Consider the following 19,509-nt stretch of genomic DNA (forward strand, 5'->3'; position numbering starts at 1 on the left):
TCGACTACAAAACGGAGAAATACGTCCGCACGAGGAGCCGAAAGGTGGGGCTGCTGTACCGCGCCGTGCAGCTGGCCGTGCTGGCATACCTGCTGGGGTAAGGAGGACTGCATGCCGGGGCCAGGGCAGAGGGTGCCAGTCCGGACTGGCCTGAGCAGGTCCCCGCTGGGGCTGGGGCAGCTTGCCCCCTGCCTGCTCCCACCTGTTCCCGGAACATCGCTTAGTAACTAGCGCGCAACCCCCTCCCCTTCCCCCTAACCCCAAAGCGGAGGGGGGGGGGGGGGGGCAAAGCCCTTTCCGCGTTCTTCTCCTGCAGGGGAGTCCCTCTTTCACTTCCGATGGCTTTCTCAATAAGTGGAGCAGGGAGGCTTCTGCAGACCGCGCTGCCCTGGCATTCACAGCGGGCACATCAGTCCCAGAGGCTGGAGGTGACCGACGGCTGGGGAGAGAGGAGGGGGTTGATGTCTGAATTAGGCTGGGTTGCGGTTACAGATTTAGGTTCATTTTACAAGGATCTTAACTCGTATGTTGCAGCATGCTGGGCTTGTGCGTAAATAACCGTACATTTAGGGTTTATGATCATAGATTTGGGGTTTTCTTGTTCTTGTAAACTCACGTCGCCAAGGAGTCAAAATATGAAATATAAGCAAGGCGATACAGAAAATCTTACGGTTTTAGATGTCTTTTCTGAGTCTGTTTCTCTCAGGTACTCCTCACAGGGGGCTGGGAATGTATTTACGCGTAGCAGCTTTGCTCCTATAGATGTTCTGCAACCCACGCTATTACTGCAGTCAGAAAGGACCCCAAGTCCAGGCTCATTAGAAAGACAGAAGGGAACAGATAAAGGTCACCTGGTCCACCAGTCTGACCATTTGTGCTGCCACAGATTTCTCCCCGCTCTCGGGACTTCTCCCTCCTTGCTCAAAGTCGTTTTTATCTGTTTATTTTTATTCCACTTTTTCAAATACTTCAAAGTGGATTATATTCAGGTACTGTAGGTATGTCCTTAGCCCCAGAGGGTTACAATCTAAGGACTAGATATGCTATGGCTTTTCTCTCATTCTGTGTCTACAGGAAAAATGCATAATAAGTTTGTACCTGAGGCAATGGAGGGTGAAGTGACTTGTTCAAGGTCATATGGAGTGGCAGTGGGATTTGAAGCTTGGCTTCCCTGGGTTGGTAGCCCACAGCTCTAATCTATAAGCTGCTCCTCTACTCTGCTCTGCCTCTCTTTTTCTTCCCCTTTTTTAGTGTCCTGTGGACTGTGCTGGCTTGCCTGTCACCTGAAAGCTCTGTGCCTCTTCCACAAGTGTTGGAATGGGCTTGTGTCAAGTACTGTATGAGTTTCCCTGGGTCCTGATGGTTGCAGCAGTGGGATCCCCTTCTTTTGCAGGAGGTGACCTATGCTTGCACCTCATCTTCCTGCAGTTTTATCCTTTACAATCTAGAGATTTTCTATGTGTCAGTCAGTCAGTGTGTTCCTAGTCATAACTTTTAGGTTAAAAAATAAATAAATAAAAAAGTAGAAATCTTAATATTATAGTTAGCTTCTGTTAAATCCCCATGCATTTCTCATGGCAAAATTACCAACCTGTGTCCCCTCCTCTATCTTTCCCATAGAGATTGCAGCTCAGAAAACGTTAGCTCCATACCTCTAGTCATTTTCAAGTTATAACGGGAGGTGGGGTAAGACAGACAGACAAACACACAAACGGCATCCCAAACAGATATTCCCTATGATCTGATGAGCCTCTCTTCATATGAGCTCAATCTAAAATAAATGAAAAAATATTTGCTATCTTCATAAAATTTAACAAAGACATTTTGAGAGTTTATAGTTGTAAATGAAGAAAGATTTTTAAGGTTTTTAGATTTCTTGAACTTTCCCATAAAGAAGCAGGGGATGAGAGTCAAACATTGGAGAGGACAGAAAAGGCAGTCAGGGAGAGGGTTAGCTTGCATGTTCAGAAGGCCACCTGTGCGCTGTCCCAGTCTATTTAACATTTCACCAGTCCTGTCTTGATGGGTGCAGCAAGTGGAATTATTCTGTGTGCCATTGGCTAAACTGGTAAAAAAAAAACTTTTCAATAAACAAAACTATGCAGTTTCTAGTATCCTCAACATCTGATCACTACTTGTGAGTCAGACTGCAGCACAGGAGACATTGACAGGGGTTGTACTATCATTTATGTGTTACTCTGTCTTTTGGCACTTCAGAGCACATTATATATAAGCATTCCCCAGAGAGCTCACAATCCAAGACCTACATTTATCATGAATAGCACCCAGATGAGAGAGAGTGAGAGCGAGAGCGAGAGAGACTTATAAAGAGCCAATCTGAAACTCTCCATAAATCCCTCTATAAGAGGGGCACTTTCAACTCAGGGTGGGGTTTTTTTTTGGGGGGGGGGGCAGTGTTACATAGGAACATAAGATATACCATACTGGGTCAGACCAAAGGTCCATCAAGCCCAATATCCTGTTTCGAACAGTGGCCAATCCAAGTCACAAGTACCTGACAAGTACCCCAATATTACATAGATCATAAGCTACTATTGCTTATTAATTATTGTCATAGCAATTTACGTGATTATTCTCTAGGAGCTTATGCAAATCTTTTTTAAACCCAGTTACACTAAATGCTGTAACCACATCCTCTGGCAATGAATTCCAGAATGTAACTATGCACTGAGTGAAAAATAATTTTCTTTGATTTGCTTTGATTTGCTAACTTCATAGAGTGCCCTCTAGTCCTTTTGTTATCTGAGAGAGTAAATAACCAATTTATATTAAATTGTTCAAGTCCTTTCATGATTTTGTAGACTTCTCAGTCATTTCTTCTCCAAGCTGAACAGCCCTAACCTCTTTAGCCTTTCCTCATAGGGGAGCTGTTCCATCCCCTTTATCATTTTGGTCACCCTTCTCTGCACTTTCTCCAGTGCAGCTATATCCTTTTTGAGATGCAGTGACCAGAATTGCACCCAGTATTCAAGGTGCGGTCTCACCATGGAGCGATACAGAGGCATTATGATATTTTCCGTTTTATTTTCCATTCCCTTTTTAATAATTCCTAACATTCCGTTTGTTTTTTTGACTGCCGCAGCACACTGGGCTTGACAATTTAAATGTATTATCCACTATGACCCTAGATCTCTTTCCTGGGTGGTAACTCCTAATATAGAACCTATAATTGTGTAACTGCAGCATGGGTTATTTTTCCCTATATATGCATCACTTTGCACTTGTCCACATTAAATTTCCTCTGCCATTTGGATGCTCAGTCTTCCAGTTTCGCAAGGTCCTCCGGCAATTCATCACAATCCACTTGTGATTTAACTACTCTGAATAATTTTGTATCGTCGGCAAATTTGATCACCTCACTCGTTGTACCCCTTTCCAGATCATTTATAAATATATTGAAAAGCACCAGTCCAAGTACAGATCCCTGAGGCACTCCACTGTTTACCTTTTTCCACTGTGAAAACTGACCATTTAATCCTACTCTCTGTCTACTTAGGTCTACTTAGAGTGCAAGGGTCTGTACACCCTTGTAACACTGCCCCCCCAAAAAAAACTCACTCTGAGTTGAAAGTGACCCTCTTACCGTTGTATATATGTATAGTGTCAGATTGTCTCTGACACTATACATATATACATACGAGGGGAGAGATTGTCTCTCTCTCCCCTCCCTCCCAACTGTCAAAATCTCCAGACTTGTGCCTCATCAGGACCTGTGCATGTTGCCATGGTCAGACTTGCAAAATTCAGGGTCTATGCACACATAAGTGTGTATTTTAAAATTATTAAGGAGAGGGGGAGAGAGACTCATCCTAAGGCGCTCATATCAGTGAAATATTTATACCGCTTTCGGAGGGTCAACTAGTAACTCAAGGTGAGGTTTTGGTGGTGGTCTAGGGTTTGGGGGACAGTTTTACATGCATAGTCAGAGGTACAAACAGCACAGTACATATCAGTGAAGATTTGATGTGAGTTGGAATGAGGAAAGGAACACAAAGATGAGATTTGTACATTGTACTCTCGGACCTACTTTGATGCACTCTACCTGGCTGCTATCAAGCTAGGGTGAGAGTACATTGTACAAATCTCAACTTTGTGTACTTTTCCTCACTAACACCTGTCATAAGGCCCTAACGAGATTTGAGAAATGACCCTGCAAGTTTGTACCTGAGACAATGGAGGGTGAAGTGACTTGCCCAAGATCATAAGGATTGCCAGTGGGATATAAACCTTGGCTTCCCTTGTTCCTGAAAAAAATGAACAATATTAGTTATATCAAGCTGTGTCGTTTCCATCTGAAATGACACAAAAATATAACATTTTGTTTTGTGTCATTTGGTTTTTTAGTGTACACTAAGGAGTAGATTTTAATAAAGTACTCCTGAGCGAACAAGAGTACACCAGATTTTAATATATACGCGCGTAGCTGCGCATATCCTTTAAAATACGGGGTTGACACACACAAGGCTGCGCAAAATTGGCAGCCTGGGCGCACCGAGCCGCGCAGCCTGCCTCCGTTCCCTCTGAGGCCGCTCCGAAATCGGAGCGGCCTCGGAGGGAACTTTCCTTCCACCACCCCCCCCCCGCACCTTCCCCTCCTTTCCCCTACCTAACCCACCCCCCAGCCCTATCTAAACCCCCCACTACCTTTGTTGCAAAAGTTACACCTGCCCAAGGCAGGCGTAACGTGCGCGCGCCGGGTCAGCTGCCGGCGCACCATGTTCTAGTCCAGGGGCTGGTCCGGAGGCCACGGCCATGCCCCCAGAATGCCCCAGGGCCGGCACCACGCCCCCGGAACGCCCCTGAACCTTGCGCCGCCCCCCCGACACCCCCCGATATGCCCTCTTTCAAAGCCCTGGGACTTATGCGCGTCCTGGGGCTTGCATGCGCCACCGAGCCTATTCAACATAGGCTTGGCGTGTGCAGGGGGAGGTTGGGGCAGGTTTTTGGGGGGTACGCGTGTATCTTACGCGCGTACCCCTTTCAAAATCTGCCCCTAAAAGTTTATCGCATACTATTAGTAAGGTGTGTACACTGCAAAAAAAAAAAAAAGTGCACACATAAAAAATGTAGTGCCGATCAAAACAAAACTAAGGAAAGAATGCGTATGAGCAAGCGAAACAAGAGAAAAGAAAACATTTGATACGAAATCAGATTTTCTCCATTCACAGCCCAAGTGGTATTGGATTGTACTGCACCTTGTGCACGTATTGGAGGTGAGAGTCAGAGGCATTCCTTTGCAAGTTTCTTTTGTAAGGACTGCCAGTTATTTTGGGGATAGCTTGCACATTCTGGAGTCTGTGTACCAGAAGAATTTACTCCGTACAAATCTGGCCTCTGATGCGTTCAATAATCATGTCATAAAAACTCAGCAAGACAACTTCTCCTCTCCTGGGAATTAATGGCCTTTTGGAAAACAGGAATATATTAAATCTCTGATCTTCTTAATATGGAATCTGTTGGCTGAAATAGTGAAGGTATTTTTGTTTTAGATTTTGCCCTAACATCAGATAGTTTATTATTAATAATGAAATGAGTGCAGCAGTGTTTGTGGCCATATTCATCCTCAGTTAAAAACCAATGCTACTATTTTAAAATATTATTATACAAAGTATGACAAACGTGTACAGCAGTTCCTTGCTCCAGGGTTTGTATGCTCTAAACTGAAGGGATTCTTCAGGATTAGATACTTGCAAACTTTATAACGTCTCCCAGAAATAAACGCATGAATTGAGTTTGATCTGATGTAATCAACAATAGATGTCCTAAACAGAATTAAACTGTGCAGTTAAAACCCCTCTGAAACAAAATAAGCCGCCTTCTCCTGTGTATATGCACTGAATCTCCAGTCTCTGAATGGCATTCGAAGAGCACCAATGTTGCTCATTGCATTTTTGATCAATAATGCATAAACTGAATTGTAGGTAATTAATTCTGTTTGCATGACAGATTTGTATCAGGCTGTAATCACCTTTTTAAAGGATCCAGGATAAGATTTGTCCAAAGATGTTGCTGTGGGTGATCTTCCCACATCCCACACAGGTCCCTTCTGCAGATGTGACTAGTAGGGCTAATGGAAGTCCACAACACTGAATGCTAGGTGTTGCCACAGGCTGCCTAGCTGTGCCCATATTTCTGGCTTCATTGACTTTACCTTTTCTTTCTTCCAGGTGGGTGTTCATGGTGAAGAAAGGCTACCAGGAGACAGACACGTCCATTCAGAGCTCTGTCATCACCAAACTTAAGGGGGTGGCCTTCACTAAGACATCAGAGCTGGGGAAGAGGCTCTGGGATGTGGCTGACTATGTCATCCCCCCCCAGGTAGGTAGGATCAGTGTGGCACCTGCACCAGAATTTATGTTATTTAGAAGTTGGTCTAAACCGTGTTTCTGATCCTGAAAAATCATCCGAGGTGCTGTACAGCAGATATAAAAACATACATACACAGCAAATATACAAAACACAAGTAATTAAAAACCACAAATAAACAGACACACCCACTGACATACACAGACGTACCCTCAAACAAATCTGACCCAGCACCATATCTACCCACCATATCTACCCACCACCATATCTACCCATCAACACATACATAGGAACCCAAGGCCAGCATCTTCTTGAAGCTCCCTCTTTCTTGCAACAGGGGAATTCCAGGCTTTGTCCTTCATGAGGAAATAGAGAAACAGAGAGATGACGGCAGAAAAGGACCAAATGGTCCACCCAGTCTGCCCAGCAAGCTTCTTATGCTAGTATCTGCTGCGCTGAGTAGGTTACCCCCATGCTTATCAGTTTCCCAGACTGTAAAAGTCAGGGCCCTCGTTAGTTTCTGTTTAAATCCAATTCCCCATTTTGCTTTACTGTTGAAGCAGAGAGCAATGCTGGAGTTTCATCAAAGTACTGAGGCTTATTGGTTAAGGAGGGTAGTAACCGCTACACTAGCAAGTTACCCCCATACACTCTTTTCTTCATTCCCATCCTCCAGCCTTTAGGAATGGCAGATAAGTTACATTCTTCCTTCTCTCCAAAGGAAGATGATTTCATATAGTAGGGGCCACTACAGAAAAATCCCTTGACCTTGTCTGCACACCTAGCGCCTCTTTAAAAGCAGGAATTTGGAATGGAGACTCTTGGCTCAACCATAGGCAATGTGAAGCACAAACCAGTTCAGTTTATTGAGCAGATTATGCTGCGAACCCTTCATAAATATTTTACCTCTGCGGACAATCTTACCATGAGTGAGGATGTTTAAACAAGAAATCGAGGGTGAGGGATCACTGATACAGTTTTCTGGGTTGTTTTTCTTAGGGAGAAAATGTCTTCTTCGTGGTAACAAATTTGTTCATCACACCAAACCAACGACAAGGTACTTGCTCTGAGGTAGGAACCAAGAGGAAGGATCCAGGTCACTTCTTCCAGGACCCCAGGATCCCCCGAATGTTATTATCCTCATTGCCACAGTAGTACAACCCTTTGCTTTCAGTATTTACTTTATTTCTCCTGGTAACTTATCAGTGTTTATTACAATAAAAACAAAAATGGAAGAAAATAATGGAAAAACAAAAGACTCACCATTTTTCCAGGTAAATATACCTTTTGTTCTTTTTGTGATAAACTTTGAATTATTCCCGGGAAAACGAAGGTCCCTACACCTTAGAGATTACTCGTTGGCTCTGGAGTTTCACAGATATGCCTGTATGCACTTGAAAGTTCTCAGGAAGCAACTTTGGAAAAAAGGGGGCAAGCGCCCGCTCTCCCGACTCATGCCCAGGCCACTCTCCTGGGCGCGCGATCCAGGAAGCAAAGGTATGCAAATTAGGGCCCGCGGTAAAAAGGAGGCGCTAGGGATACTAGCGCATCCCTAACGCCTCCTTATTGACAGGAGCAGCGGCTGACAGTGGGTTTGACAGCTGATGCTTAATTTTACCGGCGTCTGTTGTCAAACTCACTGACAGCCACGGGTTCAGAAAATGGACGCCAGCAAAATTGAGCGTCCGTCTTCCAACCTGCGGGCCGTGGGCCAATTTTTAATTTTTTTAGATTTTGTATATATTTTTTTATTTTTGGGGCCTCCGACTTAATATCGCCATGGTCTTAAGTCGGAGGGTGCACAGAAAAGCAGTTTTTTCTGCTTTTCTGTACACTTTCCCTGTGCCGGACGAAATTAACTTTTGCCTTTGGGCAGGTGTTACTTTCTGTATCATGCAAGAACAACTAATAGGCCCATCAACATGCATTTGCATGTTGCGGGCGCTATTAGTTTCGGGGGGGGGGGGGGGGGGGGAGTGTCCGTGCGTTTTCCACACGAAAATGCGCGGCCAAATGGGGGCTAAAGGTGCGCTTGGCCGAGCGAACCATACTAAATCGGCCTGTGTGTAAAGTTCTTTCCCTGGTATTTAAACTAGGAAGGTGGATGGCCCTAGTCATCTCTACCTGATGCTTTGGATATTTATCCTCTGTCCCATGCTCTCTGTTCTTCTGGGACATTTATTTTGCTTGTACCTCAGTAAAAGCTATGCGTTTATCAAAAAGGTGGCATTACGTGTTCTCTGCTGCTGGTCCAATTCTTTGAACCGCCCTTCCTCTCCTGCTCTGAGGAGAATCAGATTTTTTGGTTTCACAAGGATGCTGAAGGCTCATTTATTTATCCTAGCAAATGGCACCGAAGGCTTCATTTGGTGGCCCATGTATGAATGGTGACATGAGATGGCAAATTTTAGAGTTTATAGTATTATGTTTTTTTGTTATGATGCTGAAGTATTTTATGTTTATATTAGCGAGATCTGTTATAGAGAGGCTGCATCCCCATACAAGGTTATCTGTCAGGGCTTAGTTCTCGCTTTCTAATGCTTCTCTGTCACACTGAATGTGAGGGGATGAGCGAGTGCCACCTGTCCAGTGCAGTCACTACATTATGTTTATATGCTGCGGTCAATGTAAGCAGTGCTGTATACCAGTGTGAGGAGGGAGGGCAGAACACAGAAAGCCGGAATCTGAGAAATCTCCTTCCCAGACAGAGACTGCTGGAGACAGCATGGACATTGCACATAATATTTCCTGTAATAGGAACTGCAGCTCTTAAAATCTGCTCCTTCCCCACCTCACCCACCCTTGATAATGTGTCACAGGCCTGAGGAGATGAACAGTCCATTAAGTTTCACACTCCTGGAAATAGCTATTGTGAGACTAATCTGCAGATGAGAAATCACTTTATCCCTGGGAGGTAGGGGAGATTAGTTGAAGCAGTAATCCTCTATAATAAGGACTGCAAGCATTGGTCCTGGAATGCCACAACCAGGTCTGATTTTCAGGGCATCCACAATGAATATGCATGAGATATATGACAATCTATCTCATGCATATTCATTGTGGATGTCATGAAAACCAGATCTGATTGTCGCTTTCGAGGACCGGAGTTGTCCACCACCTATTTTATAATCGTATTAGAACAGGACTTCTCAAACTGGGGGTCGAGACCCCAAATGGGGTCACAAAAACTTCACCAGCAGCAGAGCAGGGGTATTAGTAATGGGAGTCAGCATGCGCTCACAGGCCCTGCTGTGGAGCTGCTCTTACCTGAGAGCCCTGGGTGAGGAGGGATATGGGCAGCTGCAGGGCCTTTGCTGACTTTCTTTACTAACAGGCCGATACAGTACGGTGCACTCAGCTGAGCGCACCATTTAGCATGTGATTGGCTGCGCGTTTTCGACACATGTCTATTACCCCTTATACAGTATGGGGTTTAGCGCGTTGAAAACGTACGGTCAACCCCCCCCCCCCCCCGGAAACTAATAGCGCTCATCACATGCAAATGCATGTTGATGAGGCTATTAGTTAGTTCCTGGGATACTAAAAGTAAAATGTGCGGCCAAGCCACATATTTTATGCTCAGAAAGCCGCATATTTTATGCTCAGAAATTAACACCTGCCCAAGGGCAGGCGTTAAGATTTAAACAACCTGGGAAAATGTACAGAAAACCAGAAAATATTGCTTTTCTGTACACCCTCCGACTTAATATCCTACTGATATTATTATCCTACTGATAATATTATTATCCTACTGATAATAATATCAGTAGGATAATAATACTGAATCAGTAGGATAATAATACTGATATTAATATCCTACTGATATTAAGTCATAAGAACCAAAAATTTAAAAAAAAAAAAATCTGCCCACCAGTCAGTGGTTAGAAAAATGGTACCCAATTTTACCTGTGTCCGTTTTCCTAACCCGTGGCTGTCAGTGGGTTCGGAAACTGACACCGGTAAAATTGAGTGTCAGTTGTCCGGACCTGATGACAGCCAGGAGGTGCTAGGGATGCACTATTGTCCCTAGTGCCTCCTTATTAGTGTGACCCCTCATTTAAATACTAAATTGCGCGCCCAAGAAAGGTGGCTGGGCACATGTCAGGAGAGCGGGCGCTCAACACAGAGCACCTGCTCTCCCACGTTTCTTTCTGTATCGGCATGTAAGGATGTTGCTGCTTGCAGATCAGCATTAGGCTAGGGACCAGCTATGAGGGGAAGGGAGGTGAGAGCTGGGCTAAGTGTGCATACCACTCCTCCTCTCCTCTCACCAACCACAAAACCTACCCAAGAGAAAAAGTTTGCCCCTGAAATCAGCCTGTCCTTGTTTCACACCAGTTGTTATCCTGTGAGAGGTCGGGCTGTGAAGGTGAGATGAGCTGGAGGTGGGCAGGGGATAGCAGGGGAGGTGAGAAGATCAGGGGAGGGGCAGAGATTGGAAGAGGATGTGCTAGGGAGATGAGAAGAGCTGGGATGGGCAGAGATTGGGAGAAGATGGGCTTAAGAACTGAGATGAGCTGGGGGCAGGCAGAGGTTGGGAGGATGGGCTGGGGAGATGAGAAGAGTTGGGAGTGGGCAGACGTTGAGAGAGGATGGGCTGGGGAGATGAGAAAAGCTGGGGAGAGCAGAGTTTGGGAGAGGATGGACTGAGGAGGTGAGTAGAGCTGGGGCAAGCATAGGTTGGAAGAGGAATGGCTGGGGAGGTGAAAAGAGCTGGTGGTAGGCAGAGGTAGGGAGAGGATGGGCTGGGGAGATGAGGAACAGGGGCAGAAGTTGAGAGAGGATGGGCTGGAAAGGTGAGAAGAGCTGGGGTGGGCAGAAGTTGGGAGAGGATGGGCTGTAGAGGTGAGAAGAGATAGGGGATAGAGGATGAGAGAGGATGGGCTGGAAAGATGAGAAGAGCTGGGGTGGGCAGAAGTTGGGAGAGGATGGGCTGTAGAGATGATAAGAGATGGGGATAGAGAATGAGAGAGAATAGGCTGGGGAGGTGAGAACGGCTGGGGAGGTGAGTACAGCTGGGGTGGGCAGAGGTTGAGAGAGGATGAGCTGGAAAGCTGAAAAGAACTGGGGGTGGGCAGATATTGGGAGAGGATGGGCTGAGATGTGAGAAGAGATGGAGGATAGAGGGTGAGAGAGGATGGGCCGGGGAGGTGAGAAGAGCTGGGGCAAGCAGAGGTGGGAGAGGAATGGCTGGGGAGGTGAAAAGAGCTGGTGGTAGGCAGAAGTTGGGAGAGGATGGGCTGTAGAGGTGAGAAGAGATGGGGATAGAGAATGAGAGAGGATGGGCTGGGGAGGTGAGAACAGCTGAGGTGGGAAGAGGTTGAGAGAGGATGGGCTGGAGAGCTGTAAAGAACTGGGGGTGGGCAGAGATTGGGAAAGGATGGGCTGGGGAGGTGAGAAAAACTGGGGAGTGCAGAGGTTGGGAGAGGATGGGCTGGGGACATGAGAAGAGCTGGGGGCAGACAGCGGTTGGGAGAGGATCGGCTGAGGAGGTGAGAAGAGCTGGGGCAAGCAGAGATTGGGAGAGAATGGACTGGGGAGGTAAAAAAAGATCGTGGTCAGCAGAGGTTGGGAGTGTATGGGCTGGGGAGGTGAGAAGAGATGGGGGCGGGCAGAGGTTAGGAGAGGATAGGCTGGGGAGATGAGAAGAGCTGAGGGTGGGCAGAGGTTGGGAGAGGATGGGCTGGGGAGATTAGAAGAGCTGAGGGTGGGCAGAGGTTGGGACAGGATGGGCTGGGGAGGAGAAAAGAGCTTGGGCAGGTAGAGTTCAGGAGAGGATGAACTGGGGTGGGCAGAGTTTGGGAGGGGATGGGCTGGGGAGGAGAGAAGAGCTGACGGTGGACAGAGGTTGGGAGAGGATGGAATGGGGAAGTGAGAAGAACTGAAGGTGGGCAGAGGTTGGGAGAGGATGGGCTGGTGGGGAGAAGAGCTGGGGAGAGGCAGAGCTTGTAGAGGATTGGCTGGGAAGATGAGAAGAGCTGGGGGCGGAAAGAGGTTGGGAGAGGATTGGCTGGGGAAGTAAAAAGAGCTGGAGATGGGTAGAGGTTGGGAGAGGATGGGTTGGGGGGTGAGAAGAGCTGGGGGTGGGCAGAGGTTGGGCAGAGGTTGGGAGAGAATGGTCTGGGTAGGTGAGAAGGACAGAGGTTAGATGAACTGGGGAGGTGACAAGAGCTGGAGGTGGGCAGAGGTTGGGAGAGAATGGACTGGGTAGGTGAGAAGAGCTGGAGCGGGCAGAGGTTAGATGAACTGGGGAGATGACAAGAGCTGGGGGTGGGCAGAGGTTGGGAGAGAATGATCTGGGTAGGTGAGAAGGACGGAGGTTAGATGAACTGGGGAGGTGACGAGCTGTGGGTGGACAGAGATTGGGAGAGGATTAGCTGAGAGGTGAGAAGAGCTGGGGGTGGGCAGAGATTGGGAGAGGATGGGCTGGGAGTTGAGAAGAGCTGGGGTGGGGCAGAGTTTGAGAGAGGTTCGGCTGAGGAGGTGAAAAGAGCTGGGGCAGAGAGAGGTTGAGATAGGATGGGCTGAGGAGGTGAGAGAAGCTGGAGAGGATGAGTTTAGGAGAGGATGTCCTCCCAGGAATTGGGGGGGGGGGGGGGGGGGGGGGGTTGGAGAGAAGATCGACTGGAGAGGATAGAGGTTGAAAGAGGGGATCAGCAAGAGGGGGAGAGTGAAGGGGGAATCACACACCTGCTAATCTGTTTTGCTCATCCTGTGGGGGTCATGTGAGTTTTCAAGTGCTAAAAGGTGTGTGTGGGGGGGGGGGGGGGATACACTGGCTAATAGTTTGGGAATCCTTGTATTAGAAAAAGAACATAAGAACATAAGAACATGCCATGCTGGGTCAGACCAAGGGTCCATCAAGCCCAGCATCCTGTTTCCAACAGAGGCCAAAACCAGGCCACAAGAACCTGGCAATTACCCAAACACTAAGAAGATCCCGTGCTACTGATGCAATTAATAGCAGTGGCTACTCCCTAAGTAAACTTGATTAACAGCCGTTAATGGACTTCTCCTCCAAGAACTTATCCAAACCTTTTTTGAACCCAGCTACACTAACTGCACTAACCACATCCTCTGGCAACAAATTCCAGAGCTTTATTGTGCGTTGAGTGAAAAAGAATTTTCTCCGATTAGTCTTAAATGTGCTACTTGCTAACTTCATGGAGTGCCCCCTAGTCCTTCTATTATTCAAAAGTGTAAATAACCGATTCACATCTACTCATTCAAGACCTCTCATGATCTTAAAGACCTCTATCATATCCCCCCTCAGCCGTCTCTTCTCCAAGCTGAACAGCCCTAACCTCTTCAGCCTTTCCTCATAGGGGAGCTGTTCCATCCCCTTTATCATTTTGGTTGCTCTTCTCTGTACCTTCTCCATCACAACTATATCTTTTTTGAGATGCAGTGACCAGAATTGTACACAGAATTCAAGGTGCGGTCTCACCATGGAGCAATACAGAGACATTATGACATTTTCCGTTTTATTAACCATTCCCTTCCTAATAATTCCTAACATTCTGTTTGCTTTTTTGACTGCTGTAGCACACTGAGCTGACGATTTCAAAGTATTATCCACTATGATGCCTAGATCTTTTTTCTGGGTGGTAGCTCCTAATATGGAACCTAACATCGTGTAACTACAGCAAGGGTTAATTTTCCCTATATGCAGCACCTTGCACTTGTCCACATTAAATTTCATCTGCCATTTGGATGCCCAATCTTCCAGTCTTCAAGGTCCTCCTGTAATGTATCACAGTCTGCTTGTGATTTAACTACTCTGAATAATTTTGTATTATCCGCAAATTCAATAACCTCACTCGTCGTATTCCTTTCCAGATCATTTATATATATATTGAAAAGCACCGGTCCAAGTACAGATCCCTGGGGCACTCCACTGTTTACCCTTTTCCACTGAGAAAATTGACCATTTAATCCTACTCTCTGTTTCCTGTCTCTTAACCAGTTTGCAATTCACAAAAGGACATCGCCTCCTTTGAGTTGGTACTGGAAGAGGCAGCTAGTGCTCACAACCCTGATTCAGCTTATGTTGTATTTTTTGCATTATGTATTATGAGTTTTATTGTACTTCATCTTGACTGGTGTAAAGAAGGCATAATCATCATGGATGTCCTGAAAACCAGACCTGGTAATGGCACTCCAGAGCTGACGTTACCTGCCTCAGGTATGTTACAGTAAGGGTAAACTGTGCTCTGCCCTAAAATGGGCGCTATCTGATAATTTTCCCTGTGTCACAGTTCTAACGATCTTCTGCTGCAGCCAGGCCCTGTGAGCCAGTGAGGGACAGAAACAGGATGACAGATTAGCAAAGGGTGCATTCTGAAATACATAACTGGGTTCAGGACCATAATCCAGCTGGGTTTCTGCTCTCTGTTTTGTGCAAGAGACCATGAGCATATGAGATGCAGGTTATGCAGCTAGTGACGTGCAGTACTGTGTTATTTGTTTTCCAGGGCTTCGGCATTCCGGGTGCCCTGTGCAGAAGGAACAGCGAGTGTCAGAAGGGAGAAACAATCATGGCAGGCCATGGTAGGCAACAGTGCAATCTTGAGTTCCTTCATGGAATGAGAAGCAGAAAGACGAGCTGCTTTATCTAGAATGACCTTAAATAAAATCACCAGTGCACACAATATGTCCCAATCTTCCCTCTAATTTTACAACTTAAATGTATTATAGGGTTTTAACACCTGAACAAAAGCAGAGTAAAAGCCTACAGCAAACTATCAAACTTCCCACAAATCCCCCCTGTTCATCAAAGGACCCCCCCCCCCCCATCTCTGTCTTTTTAATTCTCCCCTTTTGTTCTACCCCACCCTTCTTCCCCTTCCAAGCCTTTGAACCCTTTCCCTCTAATTTTATGTGGGCTGTGAGTGCAAAAATGTTCTTGTGTATTTATTTATTTAAAAAATGTACAGTTTACACCACATAAGCAGGATTAAAAAATTACAATAAAAGCAGTTTGTGAGTTCTACATACAGACTAAAAACAGTCAACATGTGCGTGCAGTGCTCTTGGAATAATCTTTTCATTTTTCTTTCCTTGTGCAAGTGCTGTTTTCCGTGTGTACTTGTTTCACAACATGTGTGCATGCAGGCACATACACAGTTTACAGGGAACATTGGTTACTATAGTTTAATGCATTAAAGATACCAACGTGGTAAACAACGAAACATGGAATAACAGAGTGTGTCGCACAGCAGGAGCAAGGTATGTGTGTGAGTCTGAGTATTGGAATAGCATGGCAGGAGTGAGGTGTGTGTGAGTCTGAGTATTGGAATAGCACAGCAGGAGCGAGGTGTGTGTGTGTGTGAGTCTGAGTATTGGAATAGCACAGCAGGAGTGAGGTGTGTGTGTGTGAGTCTGAGTATTGGAATAGCACAGCAGGAGCGAGGTGTGTGGGTGTGAGTCTGAGTATTGAAATAGCATGGCAGGAGCGAGGTGTGTGTGTGTGAGTCTGAGTATTGGAATAGCATGGCAGGAGCGAGGTGTGTGTGAGTCTGAGTATTGAAATAGCATGGCAGGAGCGAGGTGTGTGGGTGTGAGTCTGAGTATTGAAATAGCATGGCAGGAGCGAGGTGTGTGGGTGTGAGTCTGAGTATTGGAATAGCATGGCAGGAGTGAGGTGTGTGTGTGTGTGAGTCTGAGTATTGGAATAACACAGCAGGAGCGAGGTGTGTGTGTGTGTGTGAGTCTGAGTATTGGAATAGTACGGCAGGAGCGAGGTGTGTGTGTGTGTGAGTCTGAGTATTGAAATAGCATGGCAGGAGCAAGGTGTGTGGGTGTGAGTCTGAGTATTGAAATAGCATGGCAGGAGCGAGGTGTGTGTGTGTGTAAGTCTGAGTATTGGAATAGCACGGCAGGAGTGAGGTGTGTGTGTGTGTGTGAGTCTGAGTATTGGAATAGCATGGCAGGAGCGAGGTGTGTGTGTGTGTATGAGTCTGAGTATTGGATTAGCACCGCAGGAGCGAGATGTGTGTGAGTCTGAGTACTGGAATAGCACGGCAGGAGCGAGGTGTGTGTGTGTGAGTCTGAGTACTGGAATAGCACGGCAGGAGCGAGGTGTGTGTGTGTGAGTCTGAGTATTGAAATAGCATGGCAGGAGCAAGGTGTGTGTGTGTGTGTGTGTGTGAGTCTGAGTATTGAAATAGCATGGCAGGAGCGAGGTGTGTGTGTGTGAGTCTGGGTATTGGAATAGCACGGCAGGAGCAAGGTGTGTGGGTGAGTCTGAGTATTGGAATAGCATGGCAGGAGCGAGGTGTGTGTGTGTGAGTCTGAGTATTGGAATAGCACGGCAGGAGCGAGGTGTGTGTGTGTGAGTCTGAGTATTGAAATAGCATGGCAGGAGCGAGGTGTGTGTGTGAGTCTGAGTATTGGACTAGCACGGCAGGAGCGAGGTGTGTGTGTGTGTGTATGAGTGAGTATTGGAATAGCACGGCAGGAGCGAGGTGTGTGTGTGTGTGTGTGAGTCTGAGTATTGGAATAGCATGGCAGGAGCGAGGTGTGTGTGTGAGTCTGAGTATTGGAATAGCACGGCAGGAGCGAGGTGTGTGTGTGTGTGAGTCTGAGTATTGGACTAGCACGGCAGGAGTGAGATGTGTGTGCGTGTGTGTGTGTATGAGTGAGTATTGGAATAGCACGGCAGGAGCGAGGTGTGTGTGTGTGTGTGTGAGTCTGAGTATTGGAATAGCACGACAGGAGCGAGGTGTGTGTGTGTGTGAATCTGAGTATTGCAATAGCACGGCAGGAGCAAGGTGTGTGTATGAGTCTGAGTATTGCAATAGCACGACAGGAACAAGGTGTGTGTATGAGTCTGAGTATTGGAATATTACTGCAGGAGCGAGGTGTGTGTGTGAGTCTTCATATTGGAATAGCATTGCAGGAGCGAGATGTGTGTGTGTGTGAATGAGTCTGAGTATTGGAATAGCACGGCAGGAGCGAGGTATGTGTGTGTGAATCTGAGTATTGGAATAGCATGGCAGGAGTGAGGTGTGTGTGTGTGTGTGAGTCTGAGTATTGGAATAGTACGGCAGGAGCGAGATGTGTGTGTGTGAGTCTTCATATTGGAATAGCATGGCAGGAGCGAGGTGTCTGTAGGCATGAGGTGTATTGTTGGAGCAGTTGGTGTTAGGGATGTCCTTTCATTTTTAAATGATAGAGAAATTATGATGACTTTTCTTGTTTCGTTCTGTGTTGTTTCCCATCCAAAATAACATAAACCCCCAGTGTCATTTCATTATTTATATGTTTTAGCACACACTAAAATGATACAGCATGCACTAGAGCACAATAAATCAAATGATTTAGCACATGAACACGTAGAAATTAAATTTAAGGAATGGAAAAATAGTAAACAAAATGAAAAACAAAACAAAAAGATTTTCCCATGCTCCCCTTAGTATATGTGTCAGGGTAGCAGGAGGAGAGTCAAGGCAGGAATGAGGTGCATTGGCAGAACTCTCTGTGCTGGTCTCAGTACTGGAATAGCAGGGGCAGGGGGTGATACAGGGGAGGAATGAGGTACATGGACAGAGCTCTCTGTGCTGGTCTCTTAGGAGAATAGCAGGGAGCAGGGGGGTGATCAAGGGAGGAATAAGGTGCATTGGCAGAATTCTTTGTACTGATTTCAGTATTGGAATAGCAGGGGGAGGGGGAATTGCTACAGAAGAGGAATGAGGTGCATTGGCAGAGCTCTTTATGCTGGTTTCAGTACTGGAATAGCAGGGTGGAGGGGATTTGCTACAGGAGATGATTGAGGTGCATGGACAGAGCTCTGTGGGGTCTTGGTTCTTTTCACGCGTATTAACTTCCTGGAGGTGTATGAGCATTGACTGAGCTCCACCTGCAGGAGATGTTTAGTTCCTACTGGTAAAGTCCAAATAATTTTATTTCTGTAGGAAGCAAAAGGACAGGCAGACTTCATGTAGGTTGCTTCCCTGCACACAAGAATAAATAAAGAAACATACATGCTAACCACAACTGACATGAAATAGCCTAAGAATACAGAAGTATTTTACCAGTTCCACAGATCCAAGAGCATTCCTTCTGAACCAAAAAGACCCATTATTATTTAATTCAATGTATTTTTGTATTTCCTTTCTGTCTCTTGTGGCTGGAATGTGGTGGGAGAAGTGCATTACATTATGAGGGGGTCACATTACAGCCAGGTATGTTACAGTAAGGCTCATTACATATTATAGTCAGGTAATTTATAGTAAAGTGCATTACATATTACATCCAGGTAAGTTACAGTAAGGTATATTACCTATTTCAGCCAGATAAGTTACAGTAAGCTTCATTACATATTATAGCCAGGTAAGTTACAGTAAAGTACATTTTACAGTCAGGTATGTTACAGTAAGGCTCATTACATATTATAGTCAGGTATGTTATAGTAAGGTGCATTACATATTATAGCCAGGTAAGTTACAGTAAAGTACATTTTACAGTCAGGTATGTTACAGTACATATAGCCAAATAAGTTACAATAAGGTACATTACATATTATAAGCCAGGTAAGTTACAGTAAGGTATACTACATATTATAGCCAGGAATGTTACACTACAGTACATTACATATTACAGCCAGGTAAGTTAGTTAGGTATATTACATTTTACAGCCTGATATGTTACAGTACAGTAAATTACATATAGCCAGGTATGTTACAGTAAGGTACATTACATATTACAGCCAGGTAAGTTATAGTACAGTACATTACATATAGCCAGGTAAGTTACAGTAAAGTACATTTTACCATCCTGGTATGTTACAGTAAGGCAGATTACCTATTACAGCCAAGTAAGTTACAGTAAGGTACATTATTTATTTATTTATTTAAAGGCTTTTATATACCGGAGTTCATGCACTTGTGCATACCACTTCGGTTTACACAGAACAAGGAACAGAAAATTACATCAAACAGATTGAACAATTAAACAAATATATAATTATATCCAACAATTGGGTATAAATAACATGGCTAACTTAGTAGGAACTTAGAGTTGAGGTAAAGGAGAGAAATAGTACCAAGTGGTAACAGAACAATGTTAATGGCTAAATAATAAATATAAATAGTAAAAATAGGTGTTAACAGATTACAGTCTTCATGAAAAGTTTACGTCTACAGAATAGGGTTAAGTAAATAAGAACTGGCGGTTCTTATT

General features: G+C 45.5%; 1 protein-coding gene across 1 annotated transcript in view; it reads left to right on the plus strand.

The window, feature by feature from the left end:
* Positions 1–2: 2 nt before the first annotated feature.
* The window catches only part of P2RX5 (purinergic receptor P2X 5), a gene marked incomplete at its 5' end in the record, with an annotated part of 29,864 nt that continues 10,357 nt past the window's right edge, over positions 3–19,509 (plus strand). Inside the window, 4 exons of the mRNA XM_029613528.1 lie at positions 3–97; positions 6,189–6,339; positions 7,327–7,398; positions 14,802–14,877. Of these exons, the coding sequence (XP_029469388.1) occupies positions 3–97; positions 6,189–6,339; positions 7,327–7,398; positions 14,802–14,877 (394 nt within the window). The remainder of the gene's footprint in view (positions 98–6,188; positions 6,340–7,326; positions 7,399–14,801; positions 14,878–19,509) is intronic.

The sequence above is a fragment of the Rhinatrema bivittatum genome, chromosome 8 (assembly GCF_901001135.1).
Source record: "Rhinatrema bivittatum chromosome 8, aRhiBiv1.1, whole genome shotgun sequence".
NCBI lineage: Eukaryota > Metazoa > Chordata > Amphibia > Gymnophiona > Rhinatrematidae > Rhinatrema > Rhinatrema bivittatum.